Genomic DNA, 18,212 nt, shown 5'->3' on the forward strand with positions numbered 1-18,212 from the left:
CGGGGGAACGAAGGAGTCCCTGATATGGCTGCTTCGTTTTCCAGCGCTTCAGCTGGGTAAATCTTTCCTCCCCTTGTATTGGACAGTGGTCACCACGGATGTCAACCTGTCCGGCTGGGGAGGCATCCTCGGCAAGAATTCTGCTCAGGGGATCTGGACACTGGAAGAGTCCAGACTACCCATCAATGTCGTAGAACTCCGAGCGATCAGATTGTGCCTGGACCAGTGGACTGATCATCTTCAGGGATGTCTAGTGCACATTCAGTCGAACAATGCCACGGCAGTGGCTTATGCCAATTACCAAGGGGGCACAAAAAGTGTCTTGGCAGCTCAGGAGGTAGTCGGCATTCTAAGGTGGGCAGAACGGTGTACATTTCTGGAGTGGAAAACTGGCAGGTGAATTACCTCAGTCGGCAGGGGTTGGACCAAAGGGAGTGGTCCCTTCTTCTAGAGATGTTTCATCAGTTTTGTCTCTGGTAGGGCATTCCCGTGGTGGATCTGTTGGCGTCTCGGGTCAACAGAAAGGTGCACAGGTTTGTGGCTGGGTCACTAGATCCTCTGACAGACGCGCTGGTGGCCCCGTGGGGTCAGTATCGTCTGATTTATGCCTTCCCTCCTCTCAAGCTGCTGCCAAGACTTCTACGCAGGATCGAGGCAGAAGGGATTCCTGTCATCTTAGTGGCTCCGAACTTGCCTCGCCGGGCTTGGTACGCCGATCTGGTGTGGCTGGTCACCGACGTTCCATGGAAGCTCCCCCTCGGGGAGTATCTGCTGTCCCAAGGACCAATCTTCCATCCTGCTTTACAGTCGCCAGGTGCTGATGGATTGGGGTTTATCTGGGTCAGTGATTCCAACGCTGTTAAAAGCTAGGAAATCTACTTCTAGGAAGATCTACCACTTTGCATTGAAGACGTTCATTGCGTGGTTTGAGTCTCTTGGGGTTCATCCTCGCTCCTTCTCGGTGGCTTGGATTTGGACCTTCCTTCAACAGGAGGTTGAACATAAATTGGCCTTGAGTACCATCAAGGGCCAGGTGTCGGCCTTGGCGGTCTTCTTCCAATGACCCTTGGCCACACACTCCCTGGTATGTACCTTTCTTCAGGGTGTCCGACATTTGGTTCCTCCAGTGCGGTCTTCTTTGCCGCCTTGGGACCTCAATTTGGTGCTTTTGGTCCTCCAGAAGCCTCCTTTTGAGAATCTTCGGGAGATTCCCTTGCTTACGCTGTCCCAGAAGGTGTTATTTTTGGTGGCTGTCACCTCTGCGTGCAGGGTGTCAGAATTGGTGGCAGTATCCTGTCATTCACCTTACTTTCACCATCCTCAGCTTTTTCTGTAAGGAATGGGAACAACCAAAATTACCCTTTGTGGCCCCCAAACATTTTGCTATATGTTACTCTTTTGAGGAGTCCTTTTAAAAAAAGTGGACTAGTTCACCAGTGGTGGACCCTCTTGTTTTCAGGTTGAATAAAGAACCCATGCTCCCAGTAGAGGAATCCCTGTCCTTTCAGGACCCTGCTGACAAGAAAGTGGAGGCTGTGGCATGCAGCATGTTTACTATGGCTGGTTCGGCATTGCGGCCAGTCTTTGCTTCAGCCCTGGTGTCTCGGACCCTAAGTGAATGGGCCAAGCTTTTGCGCCAAGGCCTGGGGGGTGAGCAGGTCCCCGCTGCTTATGTTGATTTAGCAGACCAATTGGTCCATGGGCTGCAGTTTATTTGTGATGCAGCTTTTGATACAGCTCCTGTGCTGTACAAATGTTCTATTTCAGCTGTGGCTTAAGAATTGGTCCGCAAACCAAACCTCCAAGAAAGCTCTCATTGATCTGCCCTTTCAAGGTGATCGCCTGTTTGGGGCTACCCTGGATGACATCATTAAGGGTATCACAGGGGGAAGAGTACCTTCCTGCCACAATCCAGGAAAGGGAAGGAGCCTCGTCACAGACGGGCCCTCCTTCTCTGCCCATAGAAGATTATTTTGTGCTTCTGGGACTGAGAAAAAGGGAAATGGATCTTTTAAATCTTCCCCGGGAGGTTCCAAGCAACCTTGGTCTGGTAAGCCTAGAGCTAGCTTCTCCGAACCAGCAGACAAGACCCCTTCAACATGAAGGTCTTCCCTCACCCATTATTGGGGTGGTGGGGACATCTTCGCTGGTTTCCGCCCAACCCCCCCCCCCCCCCCCCCCCCGTGGGCTTCTTTTGTGAGCATCAAGGAGATTCGCAAAATGACTATTTTCGGGTACCCAGAAAGGGGGGGGCAAAGTTTGTTCTCTTCAGGTTTTTTTAGGTCCTGAGTCTCCTTTTACGGATTTAATTCCTGCAACAGTTCAGGTAATGTCCGAACTACCTAAGGTCCCCCCTATCCCTGTCCAGGGAATTGAATTACCTAGATCTGATTTTAATTCTGGCCAGGGTGGTCTTTCCTCTGGACATATTTCAGGAACCAGTGCACCGGATGTTAATTTCATTAACACCAAAGCAGGTGAAACTGATTAACAACCCCCTCTGCTACATAACTGACCAGATCAATATCTCAGGAGATGAATTGACCTAATGCTATACTCTGATTAAAAGTGTTCCTTTATTTTTTTAGCAGTGTACAAATCTAGCTGCCACAGTGGAAGATGGGATTTGTAGTTTATTCATTTACAGATCTCTGTGAATAAATGGCACTGCGGTACAGACGTGGCTTAGCACTATGTTACACCTTTAAATATGGATGTAACATGTTGCTAAAGCTGGAGTTAGTCTTTATTGGAACTTGGTGGAAGATGTCAAATTCAAATCCCACTTGTGTAAGGAACCTCCCAAGTATATTCTTATAGGTGGAACGGAAGAAAAGAAAATTGGACCCATAGCAACAAGTGTGATACCTTACTTTTCTAAAATACTAATGAGAACTTACCTTTTCTTTGATTTACCATTATAGGGCTTCCTTATTTTATTATCAGCAGCTGCCCTTTTGATCAAAGGGATCTGAAAGTCATCTTATCTTATTGTTAAAGGAAGGCAATATGCTTGTTTTTTCTAAACATTGAAGTAACTCTAATAATTGAGGCATTCTGTTCTGGTTTGAAGAGCCTGGATGGAGTCTAGTGCATTTCTTTAGTTCAGAAATACTCATAGGTTGCTTTGGTAATAACCTAAACCGCATACAATATAATTAGTTACATTAAAGGATTGTAGAGATAAAAGGCTTAGAAATTGGGTGGCAGATTTTTAGAACACATGGTTTATGGGAAATAGAAAACTCTTCAACTGCTGCTACTATGCCTAGCACCTACTTGTTACCACTCCATTTATTTTCTTTTGTATGTGTTTATTAAAAACAAATTTAACCAAGGTAAAATGTTGACCATGACATACATTAAATTGATGTGGATATAGGCCGTAGATTGCCAGATGGTCTGCCAGCCTTCTGGCTCCAAGGTTGTGTTACGTACAGTTCCATCGAGTTTGTATGCCCTAGTTTGTTTAGAGTACACAATAGAAATATACAATTCATGCTGGATTTTCATTTAGGACACTTTGAGTTCAGTATAGGTGATTGTAAGCAGCTGACTGAATGTTGCGAGAGGCATGTTGTGGACCACCTGATTTGTGAAATACCCATGTAGGCAGCTGCAAGGCCCTATCAAATTGGCATCCCTTCTATTAAAGAGACTGGGTACCATTTATTAACTCCTATCCGCTGGCCCTTGTGCTTGATGTGTACAAACTCTGTTTACAGCATAGTTTACTAAAGATGATGCTACAATTTTTCAGCATGCTTCTTGAATACAAGTCAAAGGCTTACTATGAGCATTTATATGTATGAGTAGTGTGCATGAAAAAATTGTTGGTGGTGCATGGATCAAAATGAAACGTGCCAAACCTGGCACTCAGGCCATTTCATGTGGCCCCCGCACCCAGGGGAAGTGAGATGTGGACAGCCTGTGGAAAAAGAACGGATTCTTGAACACTATGCATAGCAAACCCCTAAACCCTGCACTCTGTACATAGCGCATCCCTGCACTCTGTACGTAGCGTGCCCCTGAACTCTGCACTCTGTATGTAGCGCGCGCCCCTGAACTCTGCACTCTGTATGTAGCGCGCGCCCCTGAACTCTGCACTCTGTATGAAGCGCGCCCCTGAACTCTGCACTCTGTACGTAGCGCGCGCCCCTGAACTCTGCACTCTGTGCGTAGCGTGCGCCCCTGAACTCTGCACTCTGTGCGTAGCGTGCGCCTCTGAACTCTGCATTCTGTGCGTAGCGCGCGCCCCTGAACTCTGCACTCTGTGCGTAGCGCGCGCCCCTGAACTCTGCACTCTGTGCGTAGCGCGCGCCCCTGCACTCTGTGTGTAGCGCGCGCCCCTGAACTCTGCACTCTGCGTAGCGCGCTCCCCTGCACTCTGTGCGTAGCGCGCTCCCCTGCACTCTGTGCGTAGCGCGCTCCCCTGCACTCTGTGCGTAGCGCGCGCCCCTGCAGTCTGTGCGTAGCGCTCGCCCCCTGCACTCTGTGCGTAGCGCTCGCCCCCTGCACTCTGTGCGTAGCGCTCGCCCCCTGCACTCTGTGCGTAGCGCTCGCCCCCTGCACTCTGTACCCAGCCCTCGCCCCCTGCACTCTGTACCCAGCCCTCGCCCCCTGCACTCTGTACCCAGCCCTCGCCCCCTGCACTCTGTACCCAGCCCTCGCCCCCTGCACTCTGTACCCAGCCCTCGCCCCCTGCACTCTGTACCCAGCCCTCGCCCATGCACTCTGCACGCAATGCATTCCTGGTATTTTTTGCCCCTTTAAGATCCTCCCACTGCAATTTGGCCAAATCAATCGTTCAATGATGTGCGGTGGTGTGTGTGGGGGGGGGGGGGGGGGTAGGTTGAGTTCCTACACCTATTCTATGAGGAAAAAAGTCTTAATGTACAACACTGGCCCCTTGAGGACATCCATGATGCTGATGCGGCCCACAGTGACATTGAGTTTTACACCTCTGAAATGGACAAGGCTGTTCACACTTACTCCAACTTTTGTTAACAAAGCTTCACCTTCACATACAAGTGAAGCTTTGTTTCCTGTAGTGCTGACATACCATTTAGAGCAAGAAATGGTTCATGTACTTAAAGTAAATTTGTATTCTGAACAATCTTCACATTCAGATACATTGGGAAGGGTGTTTATTCTGATATATTACTTGACTTAATGTTTTTATTTTTATATATATATATATATATATATATATATATATATATATATATATATATATATATATATAGTAGGAATCTCGCATCCTGAAATAATGCCTAAGTTAAACATTTATTTTTTCTGAACTTACATCATTGTAGGTGTCAGACATTCAAGCACGATCTGTGACACTGACCTGGACACCACCTCCCAGTTTGATCACCGAAGAGAGTGAAGGCACAAACAACCCAGAGCTTTATACATATGAAATATTGTTATCTAACAGTGGTAAGGATGGAAAATTCAAGGTGGCATATAGGTAGGTGCAGAAATAAAACTCGCTTGTAGAAAATGTATTAATTTAGGTTTGTGTACTTGGTGTGCGTTCCACGGTTAATATAAACCTATGATTTTTCTAATTGATGCAAAATAATTGGTTCACGTTAATGGTGGCCCCACAAGCTGCTTATACTCCTCTTTCTTTCACTCTCTAGCTGCTCTTCAGCTGCCAGGAATAAAAGCTGAAGCTCTCTGTGCACTCTGCCAGCTCTTATGTAACCACTCTGTGTCTGAGCCTCTAGTCATCAAGCAGCAGGGTTGTCACATAGCAGGAATGGTATTATGTCATATGGTCCCTGATCTAACGTATACAAATACTGGGTATTATTCCTGGCTCTCAGAGGCAGCACAGGGTGCTGTAGGTGCAAAGAAAGGGTGAGTATATTGTGCAAGTGGGGCTGCTATTACAATGAACCTGTTGTCTTGCCCTGCATGGGCAAAGTACAGGCTCACCTAAAAGCAGGACTCTACATCCAAATGCATGATTAAACCCTGTTTTAAAGTACAGTAAGTGAACAAGGAATGAGTCACTAAGCACAAGTTGTTGCTCTTTACCCGCACAGAAGCGGGTAAAGCTTTGCACAGTAACCAATCCGCTTATAACGTCATCTTGTTCAATAAAGCTTTGACAATAAAACCTAGAAGCCGAATTGCATTAGGGATGCACCGAAATGAAAGTTTTGGGCCAAAACCGAAAATGCAGGATGCCCTTGGCCGAAAACCGAAACCGAAAATGACTTTTTCCCCAAAAATTTTTTAAAATGGATAGAACAGGGGCATACACCAAAAATAGGCAGCGACGTACACCTGTCGCTGCCACCCTGTCACAGTATATGTACTGTGATGGGTTGGCAAGAGGTTAATTTAATTACCAATGGTATTTGTATTATGAAGCATGAGGGGTTAATGTATTGTCACTGCTGGTCACTCATCTATTGGTGATTGACCAGTGGCAGGTAATTAACCCCTTTGTGCTGCATTAGTGCAACCAGTATCAGTGCAACCAGTGTTAATTAACACTGATACTGACGGCCATATTTATTTTCGGCAATGTTAACCCATTATCGGCCGAAATTAGATAGGCTCATTTTCGGCCGATAATTTCGGTGCATCCCTAGATTGCATACTATGCACAGTTGCACCAAATCTTGTGTGCACTAGTTTTAGTAAATCTCCCTCTGTGTTACTACTTGAGCTACTGAACTGTGTGAACTGGCCTTTTCAGCAAGGTAGTAGAAAATAGCATGTGAATAGGAGCCCTAAAGTTCCACCTGCTGGCTGGATGGCAAACCTAAATCATTTGCCTATGGTATTTAATTTTACCTAAGATATATTCAAACAAAGCAGAGCTTGACAAGTTAACACAAACGTAACATAAAATATGCGTCCTTCGGATTCAAGGGGTTGTACAGCAAGCATCTCCATCTCCCCGGTACCGTTTTTAGAGCAGACGGTCGGCTTTTAGTGATAGCAACCAATGTGGCTAAGCAGCTCCTCGGCTGTTATCACAAGCAGCAGGAGGGGACCTACTGCCGCTCCGCCCAGGTTTCCTGTCCCACCAGGAGACTCGAGCAACAAGCCGTCGACTGGACGAAGACCCGAATAAAGCCGGTGTCCTGTCAGAAAACGGCTACCAATCAGAAAATGTAACGGAAGTGACTTTCTGAGCAAAAATTGCTTACTGCGAATGGGCCATGCGTTCCAACATGGCCGCTGTGCTTTCCAATAGGTTTCCTAATCTGACAGAACACAAAGGCATCAGCGGACATCTTATACCTAGCCAAGTCTTAAATTTTACACTTATTTTAGCAGTAAACTCTCCTTATATAATGAAATTAATACATTTTTATTATTATAGTATTATAAGTAAATTTAGCTACAAGCCTGCAGGTAGAAGGTGGCGACGGCCATCTTGGTACACCCCACACTGCTCAGCGCCAAAATGATTATATAGTGAAATAGACTATTTCATTCGGTCGTGGTGAAATAGTCTATTTCAGCCTATAAGATGAGTTAACTGCTAAAATAAATGTGAAATTGAATAGTTGCTTGGGTGTAGGAAGATGTCTGCTGCTGCCTTCGTCTTCTGTCAGATTAGGAAACCTATTGAAACGCATAGCCGCCGTGTTGGAATGCATAGCGAATGCACAATAAGCAATTTTGTTCTGATGGAACACTGGAATCGGCTTTGAATGGGTCTCGGATCTAGTAACCCGGAAGCAATGTTATGACATCACTTCTGATTACTGGAGCCTTAAAGGCGCTGGATTTTTAATAAATTACAATATTCAAAACAGCAAAACTTTTAAATGCTTTTGAGTGGTTCTTATAGACCTCAGATCCCTCCATAAAGAGTACCTGTAAATAATAGTGATAAAGAAAATAAAAGTGTAAAAGTACCGTGTAAAATTAAAAAAATACAATAAAATAAATAAGAAAAAATTATTTTAAAGCACGCAGAAGCACCCTCAAATATAAACCGTGTTCAAACCACACATGTGAGGTATCGTCGCGATTGTTTGAGCGAGAGGAATAATTCTATTACTAGACCTCTTTTGTAACTCTAAACAGTTAACTATTAAACATTTTTAAAATGTCATGTATAGAGATTAAGTACCGTAGTTTGTGGCCATTCCACAAGTGTGCGCAATTTTAAAGCATGACATGTTCGGTATTTATTTACTCGGTGTAACATCATTTTCACATTATACTAAAAAATTGGGCTAACTTTACTGTTTTTTTTATTCATGAAAGTGTATTTCTTCCAAAAAAAATTGCATATGAAAGATCACAGCACAAATACAGTGTGACACAAAATATTGCTACGATGGCCATTTTATTCTCTAGGTTCTCTGCTAAAAAAATATATAAAATGTTTGGGGGTTCTAAGTAATTTTCTAGCAAACAATACTGATTTTACCTTGTAAGCAACAAGTGTCAGAAACAGGTTTAGGCGTGAAGGGGTTAAGCAGTTTTTTTTTTTTTGAGAAATCTAGTCCTATTTTGCAAGCTGGAAAGCACCTAGTAATATAATATAATTATATTTAATAAAGATTTTAAAATCAAGGTAATTATATAACCCGCTTTTTTTTTTTTTAACTGGTAAACTTTAAAATGGACCAAAACAGTTAGGCCCCTTTGTCCGTTTTTCATCCATCCGTTGACAGATGAAAAACGGACATCAATGTATCTCTATGTAAAAACGGATGACAACGGACGATCATCAGTTAACATCCGTTTTCATCCGCTTCCGTCAATGTCCGTCTTTTTGAACAGATGAATACCCTATTTTTCATCTGTCAAAAAAACGGATCGGACGAAAAACGGATGACAACGAATGAAAAACGGATGATAACGGATGAAAAAACGGATGACAACTGATGAAAAACGGATGAAAAATGGATGGAAAACTGATACATTTTGACGTGACTGAACTGAAGAACTGAACGGACCGTATGTGTGAAAGGGGCCTTACACTGACTGTATAGCTGCAACTTTGTTTTAGAATGGTAGCCATTAAAAAATGGAGCAAAGCAGTAGGTGACACACCTGCTCTCCCTATTCGTTCCTGGATTTTTCCCATGCTTGCTGCACAGGGCTACTGACAACAAAAAAAGAAAAAGCAAAAAAAAGTGCATGTACACTTTTTATTGTGGTTCTTTTTCAGTTTTGCAATAGAGCTACTATTGTGACATTTACACATGTCCTAACTATTGGTATGAATGAGAAACTTTAGAGCAACGGTAGCTCTTCTGGATTTTGATCCATGCTGTGAGCTTCCCTGTGTTTGCATGGGTTTCCTCCGAACAACCAAAAATTTATTGAGAGACTGAACTTGCAAAATTCATGTTTTTAAAAAAAAATTCCCTCAGCCCCCTAAACTCCCCCAATTACCTCTCGACTACCTGACACCCTTGTAAAGACCTCCAGTGTCTGCAGCCTCCTACACAGACTGCAGCCTAGCCAGTAAAAGTCTAGAGCTAGGCTGCCCACATCTTCAAACTAACTTCCCATAGGCTTGCATAGAACATTCCTTTATAGCAGAAGCTACGTCCCTTTAGAGAAGGGGGCTGCAAGGATTTGTGTAATAACGTCAACTTATGCTAAACAGCCTATGGACTAATGGGAGTGGTAGTGCGTTTGTAATTTTGGTAGTGGTTGGAACTGATTTCATCAGTCTTTGTAAAGTGTCCCTTTTTAATGATGATGTGCCAATTTTTAAAGTTATGTAACTGGATCATATGAACATGTATTTTTGTTGTTTGCATTGGCTAAATAACCTTTCCATTCCTTACAGTGGAGAGAAGACCAATGTTACAGTGGATGATCTCAGGCCGGCAACAGATTATCACGCAAGGTCAGTTGCCCATCTTCTATATTTTTTTTTTTTTAACAACATAAGTGTAGATTGCAAAGGTATAATATTGGGACTTATACTGCATTTGTTATTTGTGTTTGGTAATGTTTTTTCTCCAGTCTGTTTTGTGCAAGAGTAATATGACAGCTTGGCCACTGGGTGGTAGTTTAATACCTAAAGTATCTCACAAAAGTGAGTACACCCCTCACATTTTTGTAAATATTTTATTATATCTTTTCATGTGACAACACTGAAGAAATGTCACTTTGTTACAATGTAAAAGTAGTGAGTGTACAGCTTGTATAACAGTATAAGGGCCCTTTCACACGGCCGCTCCGTATGTCCGCAAATCATCCTATTTTTTTGCGAATGATTTACGGACATAATGTAAGTCAATGGCATTGCGGATGTCAGCGGAATACCATCCACTGACATCCGATTTTCTTCCTTTCAGTTCTGTTCCGTTTTTCCGGAAAGGAAGGAAAATCGGATGTCAGCGGTGTCATCCGCAATGCCCATAGACTTAAATTATGTCCGCATATCATCCGCAAACGGATGGGATGATATGCGGACATACGGAGCGGATGACACAAATGTCATCTGCTCCGCGATAAAAAAAAAAAAGTCCCGCAGCGGAGCCAAACACCGGAGCGGCCGTGTGAAAGAAGCCTTACAGTGCTAAACTGCTTTGCGCGGCTACAGAAGTTCCGAATGGAATCCATTTGCACGGTAGTGGCATCCTTACATCAGGGGGATTACCTCTCCTCCCATCTACATCAAGGACGCCTACCTTCACATCCCTATATGTGCCGCCCACCAGCACTTCCTCTGCTTTGCCGTGGGCAAAGAGCATTATCAATTTGTGGGGTCACCCTTTGGTCTCGCCTTCGTTTCTCGGGTATTCACAAAGGTATTGGCCCCGGTGCTAGCATTGCTGCGTCAGCGGGAGTTGGAGGTACTGGGGTATCTGGACGATCTGCTATTGCGAGCAGTCTCTCCAAGTAAACTTGGAGATTACTCTGCGAACTCTGAAGGAGTTTGGTTGGGTTCTGAACCTTCAGAATTCTGCTCTGGTTCCATCCACAAGTCTAGACTATCTTGGTCTGATGCTGGACTCGGCCTCAGCCAGAGTGTTTCTTCCCCAGGAAAAACTTCAGAAATAGCGGGAGGCAATTCAGCTTCTGCCGTCCAGCAGACAGTCATCTCTTTGGTCTTGCATGCAGGTGCTGGGCCTGATGGTGTCTACCCTTTGAGGCAGTTCCATTTGCACAGTTCTACACGAGATCTCTGCAAAAGGAGATTCTGGTGAAATGTAACAAGGATCCTCAGTCTCTAGACAATCTGATCCTGTCAAGCAAGAGTACGAGGGGTGGTCCCTGGTTTGGTGGCTTCGTTCTCCAGCACTTCGTCAGGAAAAATTAATTTCTTCCCCTGTACTGGACGGTCGTCACCACGGACGTCAGCCTGTCTGGGTGGGGAGGGGTCATCGACACAATGTGTGCTCAGGGGGTCTGGACACAGGAAGAGTCCAGGCTACCGATCAATGTACTGGAGCTCCGAGCGTTCAGACTTTGTCTGGATCATTGGACAAGTCGTCTCCAGGGGTGTCCAGTACAGATTCAGTCAGACAATGCCATGGCCTATGTCAATCACCAAGGGGGCACAAGAAGTGTCCTGGCGGCTCGGAAAGTAGCCGGCATTCTAAGGAGGTGGGCAGAATGAATCGTTCAGCCCTCTCTGCTGTACACATTCCAGGGATGGAAAATTGGCAGGCGGATTTCCTTGAGTTGACAGGCGTTGGACCAAGGGGAATGGTCACTTCATCCGGAGGTGTTTCGTCAGTTTTGTCTCCAGTGGAGTACTCCCATGGTGGATCTGTTGGCCTCTCGCCTCAACAGGAAAGTGCAGAGGTTTGTGGCACAGTTTCGGGATCCTCTAGCCAACGCCACAGACGCATTAGTGGCTCCTTGGAGTCAGTATCATCTGATTTACGCCTTTCCTCCATTCAAGCTTCTGCCGAGACTCCTGCGCAGCATAGAGGCAGAAGGGATTGTGGTTATCCCAGTGGCTCCAGACTGGCCTCGCCGGTCTTGGTACGCCGATCTGGTACGGCTGATCCCTGATGCTCCTTGGAGACTTCCTCTCAGGGAAGATCTGCTGTCCCAAGGGCGAAACTTCCATCTTGCTTCACAGTCGCTGGCTTTGACGACTTTGCCGTTGAAAGCCAGGTGCTGAAGAATAGAGGTTTGTTGATTCCTACGCTGGTAAAAGCTAGAAAATCTACTTCTAGGAAGATTTACCATGGTACTTGGAAGTCATACATTGCATTGTGTGAATCCCTCAGGGTTCACCTGCGCTCTTTTTCGGTGACTCTGAACTTGGCTTTCCTCCAGCGAGGGGCTGAGCAGCACCTGGCTTTGAGTACCATCAAGGGCCAGGTCTCAGCCCTGGTGGTTTTCTTTCAACGTCTGTTGGCCACACATTCCTTGGTGCATACCTTTTTATCCAGAGAGTGAGACACTTGGTTCCTCCAGTGCAGTCTCCGTTGCCGCTGTGGGACCTCAATTTGGTGTTGTCAGTTCTCCAGAACCCTCCCTTTGAAAATATTCAGGAGGTTCCCCTGCTTACGTTATCCCAGAAGGTGGCCTATTTGGTGGCTATTACTTCTTCGCATAGGGTGTCAGAGCTGGCAGCGCTGTCTTGTCGTTCATCTTACCTGGTGGTTGACAAGGATAAGGTGGTTCTTCATCCAGATCAGTTGTTCCTTCCGAAGGAACGATGTTTCAGACCTGTGGGTTCAACTGGTGGTTTCATAGGGGTACAAAACACGTATAGAATTTAAAACTCTACCTCATCATTTTCTTCTCTCAAACCAACTGAAACCTTCTCAAGGACAGTCAGATTTTCTGGCCACCTTCAATCATCTCCCATCAAACTGAAGGACAGCTAAAAGAATTGTTGAAACCTATTAATAGTGCCAAAAGCTAAACAGAGATATTTATCTGTCCTGGACCCAAAATCCCCCAAAACAAAGTTTGCATGGAAACCACAAGGTCAGGTATTGCCTCTCTGAGACAAGGGGAATAATTCAGTAGACATCCAGGATGCTTATTTGTATATTCCTGTTTACCCTCATGATCAGCGCTTCCTGCACTTCGCAGCAGGAGACAAATACTTCAGATTTGTCACATTCCCATTTGGTCTATCCTCTAGACTTCACAAATGCATTTGTCCCTCTTCTTGTCCTCTTAAGAACTCAGAGCTTTCAGGTAACGGGGTACCCTAAAACCCTGTCTTCAGAAGGACTCTTCTCTACTTCAACTATGTGCAAATGTCCAAATGACTATTCAGATACTTCTGCTTTAGATTTGGTAATCCACTTTCAAAGGTCTGCTCTCCAACCTTCGCTTTACTTAGAATACATAGGTCTTGTTGTGGACCGAGCCCAGACAAGTCTTCCTTCCAGAAAGCAAAATCCTCTCTCTAAGATCTCATGCTCCAATCTTAAGATTAAAGAGACTTCCCTCATTGAGATTCTCTGGGAGCTCTTGGCTTCACAGTAGCCTCATTCAAGGCCTTCTTCTTCACTCAATACAACATCTTGTTGGCCTGGAACAAGCACACTCCTTCTCTTGACCGTTGACCTTGAAGTTTTTTCTACCTCATCCATGGAGGGTGATAACCGATGCCAGCCTCACAGGCTGGGGAGGAGTGTTAGTCTATCACAATTCAGAGAACATGGTTAATCAGGGAAGCTAAGTTTCCCATCAACATCCTGGAGCTCTGAGCGTTAAAATTAGCTCTGAATCAAGGTCAGCCAATCAGATAATGCCACATCTTTGACCTATATTAACCACCAGGAGTCAGGCAGCCCTAATAAAAAGAAGTCTGATCATCTCGTGGGCGAGGGCACATTGTTCAGCCCTCTCTGCAGTTTACATCTCAGGAGAGGACAATTGGAAGACCCCAGCTGTCTCCACCTGAACCAAGCATAATGGGCCCTTCAACCTGACATCTTCTTCAATCTCCTATATCCGATATGGTGGTCTCCAGATGTAGACATTCCTGACGTCCAGGTTCAAAAAATGGTTACCCATGTTTGAAGCCAGATGCAAGGTTCCTCTAGCACTGTCATCGGATGCTCTGCTAATTCTCTGGACTCTGTTCCAGTTCATACATGCCTTTCTGGCAATGAGGATGCTGCCTTAATGTTCTTGGAAAAATAGCGCAATAGAAGAAATAGGTGATTCCTATTGCACCCAACTGGCCCAAAAGAACCTGGTACACAGACCTACTCCAACATCTAGGAGACAGTCACTTTGCCGCTACCAAAAAGGCCAGACCTTTTGTCTCAGAGCTCCCTCTTTCATTCCATACTATTGCCAAATTGATAAAACTACTCCTCCCAAGAGCTTCATTCTAAAGGATAAACCCGCTTCAGCACCCTTATGCGCTTACTCCACGAGATAGGTGGGTGTTGCCTGGGCATTTTGACATTAAGCCTATGTTGCCCAGTTTTACAAAGCTGCCATCTGGTCTTTAGCTCACACCTTCAAGTTTTATCATGTGGACGTCCAAGCTTCTGCAGATGGAGGCCTTTGATAACAAGGTTCCTGCAGCAGGTTTCGGAGTTGGGTCTGTTGACTCTTGTTATTGTTGAGCCTGTTAGCACAGTTTTCCCTGTTGTTGCTCACCCTTCTTTATTCATTGCTTTGGAACATCCACAGATCTATGAATATCCAGCCAGTGCCCTGTGCTGTATGATAAGACTTAACCTGTAAATTCCATATCTTGAAGTACAGTACAGGACACAGGATACCCTACCCCTCGCGGTCCCCACAGAGTAGAGTAGGGTTAATAGGGTATGCCCATGGTGTGTGTCCAGCAAAGCTGTGGCAGTGTCCAGTCACCTGAAGGTAGCAGCCTATAACCCAGGGTCAATGAATATCCAGTCTGTGTCCTCTACTGTACTCCAAGATATGAAATTTACGGATAAGTCAAACTTCTCTTTTTTTCTTGGGGTTAGATACCCTTTAAGCACTGACATACTTTTGTGGTGTGTTCAGTATGCGCTTGACAGCATCTAGCTATGTTAGCCTTTACTTCCGCAGTCTTACAAAATAGATTTTAGAAGCGGTTTTCAAATGCTAAGTATATGGTAAACTTTTGGGAGATGTGTCAATTGACTTCTTGCATTTGATCACTTGCAGCATCCAAGTAAATAAATACACAGTGATTTGAAGGAGCACAACCACTTGTCTCAAACATGGAGAACAAAGCCATTGGCTTACATTTGTAAAAAAAAATGCAAATAGTTGTGAGCTTGGGCATGTTCAGATCCTAGTCTGAACCCCCTTAGGATCCCATCAGGAAGCTATTTGTACTGTGCCAATCACGAGACATTTCTAACCCCGCACGTAGACAAAGAGGCATATATACATGAAGCTGCAGAATGGTGAATTCCTTGGGCACTTGTGATTGGTCACATTATCGCATATAGTGACAGCGTGTTGATTGGATTGCTCAGGTGGGTTCAGACTAGGATCTGAACACTACTGAGTTCATCTCGAAATCCAGACCACTTTGAAAGAGTCTTAACCTCACTGGCGGTATGATTATGTCAGGAATTCTGTACCAAAAGCGGTACAATTTTTTGCATGGAAATTTGGTGTTCTGTATTATAGGCCTACAATTCTTCGTAATTCACTTAAACCTGACCAAAACAAGACTCTAGTAGACATCCCAGATGTGATAAATTTGAAACACAAACGCATGAATTATCTAATCAATAATATAATTTTATTATATAATATAATATATATTGTATAATAAAATTATATTATTGATTAGATTATAATTCATGCGTTATATATATATATATATATATATATATATATATATATATATATATATATATATATATATATGTGTGTGTGTGTGTGTGTGTGTGTGTGTGTGTGTGTATATATATATATATATATATATATATATATATATGTGTGTGTGTGTATATATAATGTGTATAAATATATATATAATATAAATGTTATGTGTTTGTGTTTTGTGCAACGTTTGAATTTCCCTCCCTAGTTCCGCTCCCATGCAGCATTGCTGCTGCAGGGAACGGAACCAGGAAGTCCTCATACCGACGGGGATCTCGGCTGGCGATCACAGCAATGGGAGATCATCGCTGGATCGCCAGGAGAAGGTAAGAGACACCGCTGCTCGCTCTGCACATCCACCCCGAGCGTGACTCGGGGATACCGATAATAGCATGGAAAATCCACCCCGAGTCACGCTCGGGGATACCGCTAAGCAGGTTAAAGAATCTGTTTGCCTTTTGACAAAAAATAATAAATGCACATTTTTTTGCAGGTAAAAAAATGTGCATTTATTATTTTTTGTTTTGGGAGCCTATAAAGCATTGCACTACTGATCAGCAGATCGGTGATACCATGCAGGTCTCCTTCAGATCTGTCAGTGTATCTGCTTGCTTGTACCTCATACGAGCAAGCCGATGCATTCTGATAGGAAGAATCAAAGAACTACCACAGTGCTCATAGCGCCGCAGTAGTTAATTGGGAACTAAGGCTGACAGCTGCTTAGGTTTTCCTTTCAGAGAACACTGTGAATGAGTTTTTTTTTTATTGTGACAGGTAGTGGGGGGGGGGGGGGGGGAGATCCCCCTCTAGCTGTCAAAGCGGGGAATAGGGGGGCGGTCCTTTCATAATGTTACACCCTGAATATGGATGTAACATGTTATAAAAGGTGAACTTATCCTTTAAATGATTTTCAAAGCCTGTTATTGACACACTTGTGAATGGGTCTGTACTGTGTAGGCTAGGCATGACCATTGTTACATTTGAACTTTTTAAAAAATCTAAAATCAGCATAGCCTCTGCCACACCTTAAGACTAAAGGTGAGTTGATGCTTAAAAATGATCCAAACTGACGGTAATTTGCTTTCAGGAGGTATACGAGGGGTATGAAATCTAGGGTAAAGTAGTTTTTATTTAGGGACTATCCTGTAATGCTGTCTATGGTATTTTCCCCTTTGTTTTCTTTAACAGGCTATTATTAGTGGATTTCACTTTCTACGTTGTTTTCATCTTCATTGTACATGTTAAAAGCATCCTACAGCCTGTGACTAATTCTGCCTACTCCCTGAGCTCCTGTGTGCATTCAGCGCCTCCAGACATATATTTATACCCTGTTATTGCTCATATTGCTGACACCTGAAGTGATTGTCCTAACATAACCCACACTGCTGTGCTGGGTACATAATATCCTTTAACAGATACTGAGCAATTCAAAAGGAATAATTCTGCTTTTTTTTCTTTATTATGGGCATAATTAAAAAATAATTGTATTTATTTTTATGATCAGGAAAATATTAAAGCTAAACTCCAGCCTTACCTTCAGCTTTGCACAGTTGTACAGGCTCATCTCCTGTACTGAAAATGCTGCTCTGGTTTCAATTCAGATAGGCCCTTTCTTTCTCAACATGACTTGTCCTTTCATACATTGGAGTTTAGTTGTTTCAATCAAAAATGTGAGCGCTACCTAGGGAAGTCTGCAAGCAAATGCAGCCTGCCTAGGAACATCTACTGCTCCAGACATACATTCATCAATCAAGGTATTTTGATATTTGCAAAATTCTTCCCAAGAGTAAGCCCACTGCTTGCATCAGGGCTAAGGACCTTTCAGGGGACTACTGAGGCAGGGTGCTTTGATGTTTTCAGGAAGCTGTGTACAGTATCCTGCAAGCCCCTCCCCATGATCTACATGCATTGCATAGAGAAGTACAGAGACACCGTGATCACTGTCTGAAATGAGTTATGTAATGATACTGGAGAATCGGAGAGGGCAAAATACAAGCAAATTAAACCTCCGTTTTAAATTGTACCTATGAATATTATCGGTTTATTTCAAGTGAACAGGTGGAGCTCCAGGCCCCCTCTCACATGTTTACCTGCCTGTCAAAGGATTCCCTGGATAGCATTAGTAGGCCATTGGCTGATTTCAGATATACTTTATTCCAGATATGTACAGATGTTGCAGTGTTGAATACCTTTCTTGTATATCTCAAGGAAGGACTGAAGCAAAATGCACTCGGTATTACTAATGGAAATGTACTCAGTGTTGCGAGCGGAGTTTTTCGTTTATTGAAGTACCTTTTGTTCATGTGCGCATGGAGGATAACAGAAAGGATTTGTTGCTCCTGACTGTCACAAACAGCAGGTCCAGCCTAAACCTGCTGTTGCCAGTATATGATGGCACTTTCTGCCTCACCCTGCACTGCGCCCTAGCCCACTCTGGTCTCTGCATTGAAAGGGGGGCACTCTGGTCTCTGCATTGAAAG

The 18,212-nt window shown here is 44.1% G+C and overlaps 1 protein-coding gene across 5 annotated transcripts in view; it reads left to right on the top strand.

The window, feature by feature from the left end:
- FNDC3A (fibronectin type III domain containing 3A) overlaps positions 1–18,212 on the top strand; it is a 491,075-nt gene that overhangs the window by 366,910 nt on the left and 105,953 nt on the right. For all 5 annotated transcript variants that reach the window (XM_082246110.1, XM_082246111.1, XM_082246114.1 and 2 more), the window contains 2 exons: positions 5,316–5,473; positions 9,791–9,850. In XM_082246110.1, the coding sequence (XP_082102236.1) occupies positions 5,316–5,473; positions 9,791–9,850 (218 nt within the window). The remainder of the gene's footprint in view (positions 1–5,315; positions 5,474–9,790; positions 9,851–18,212) is intronic.

Source organism: Pelophylax lessonae, assembly GCF_965119305.1.
Source record: "Pelophylax lessonae genome assembly, chromosome: 2".
NCBI classification, from domain to species: Eukaryota; Metazoa; Chordata; class Amphibia; order Anura; family Ranidae; genus Pelophylax; species Pelophylax lessonae.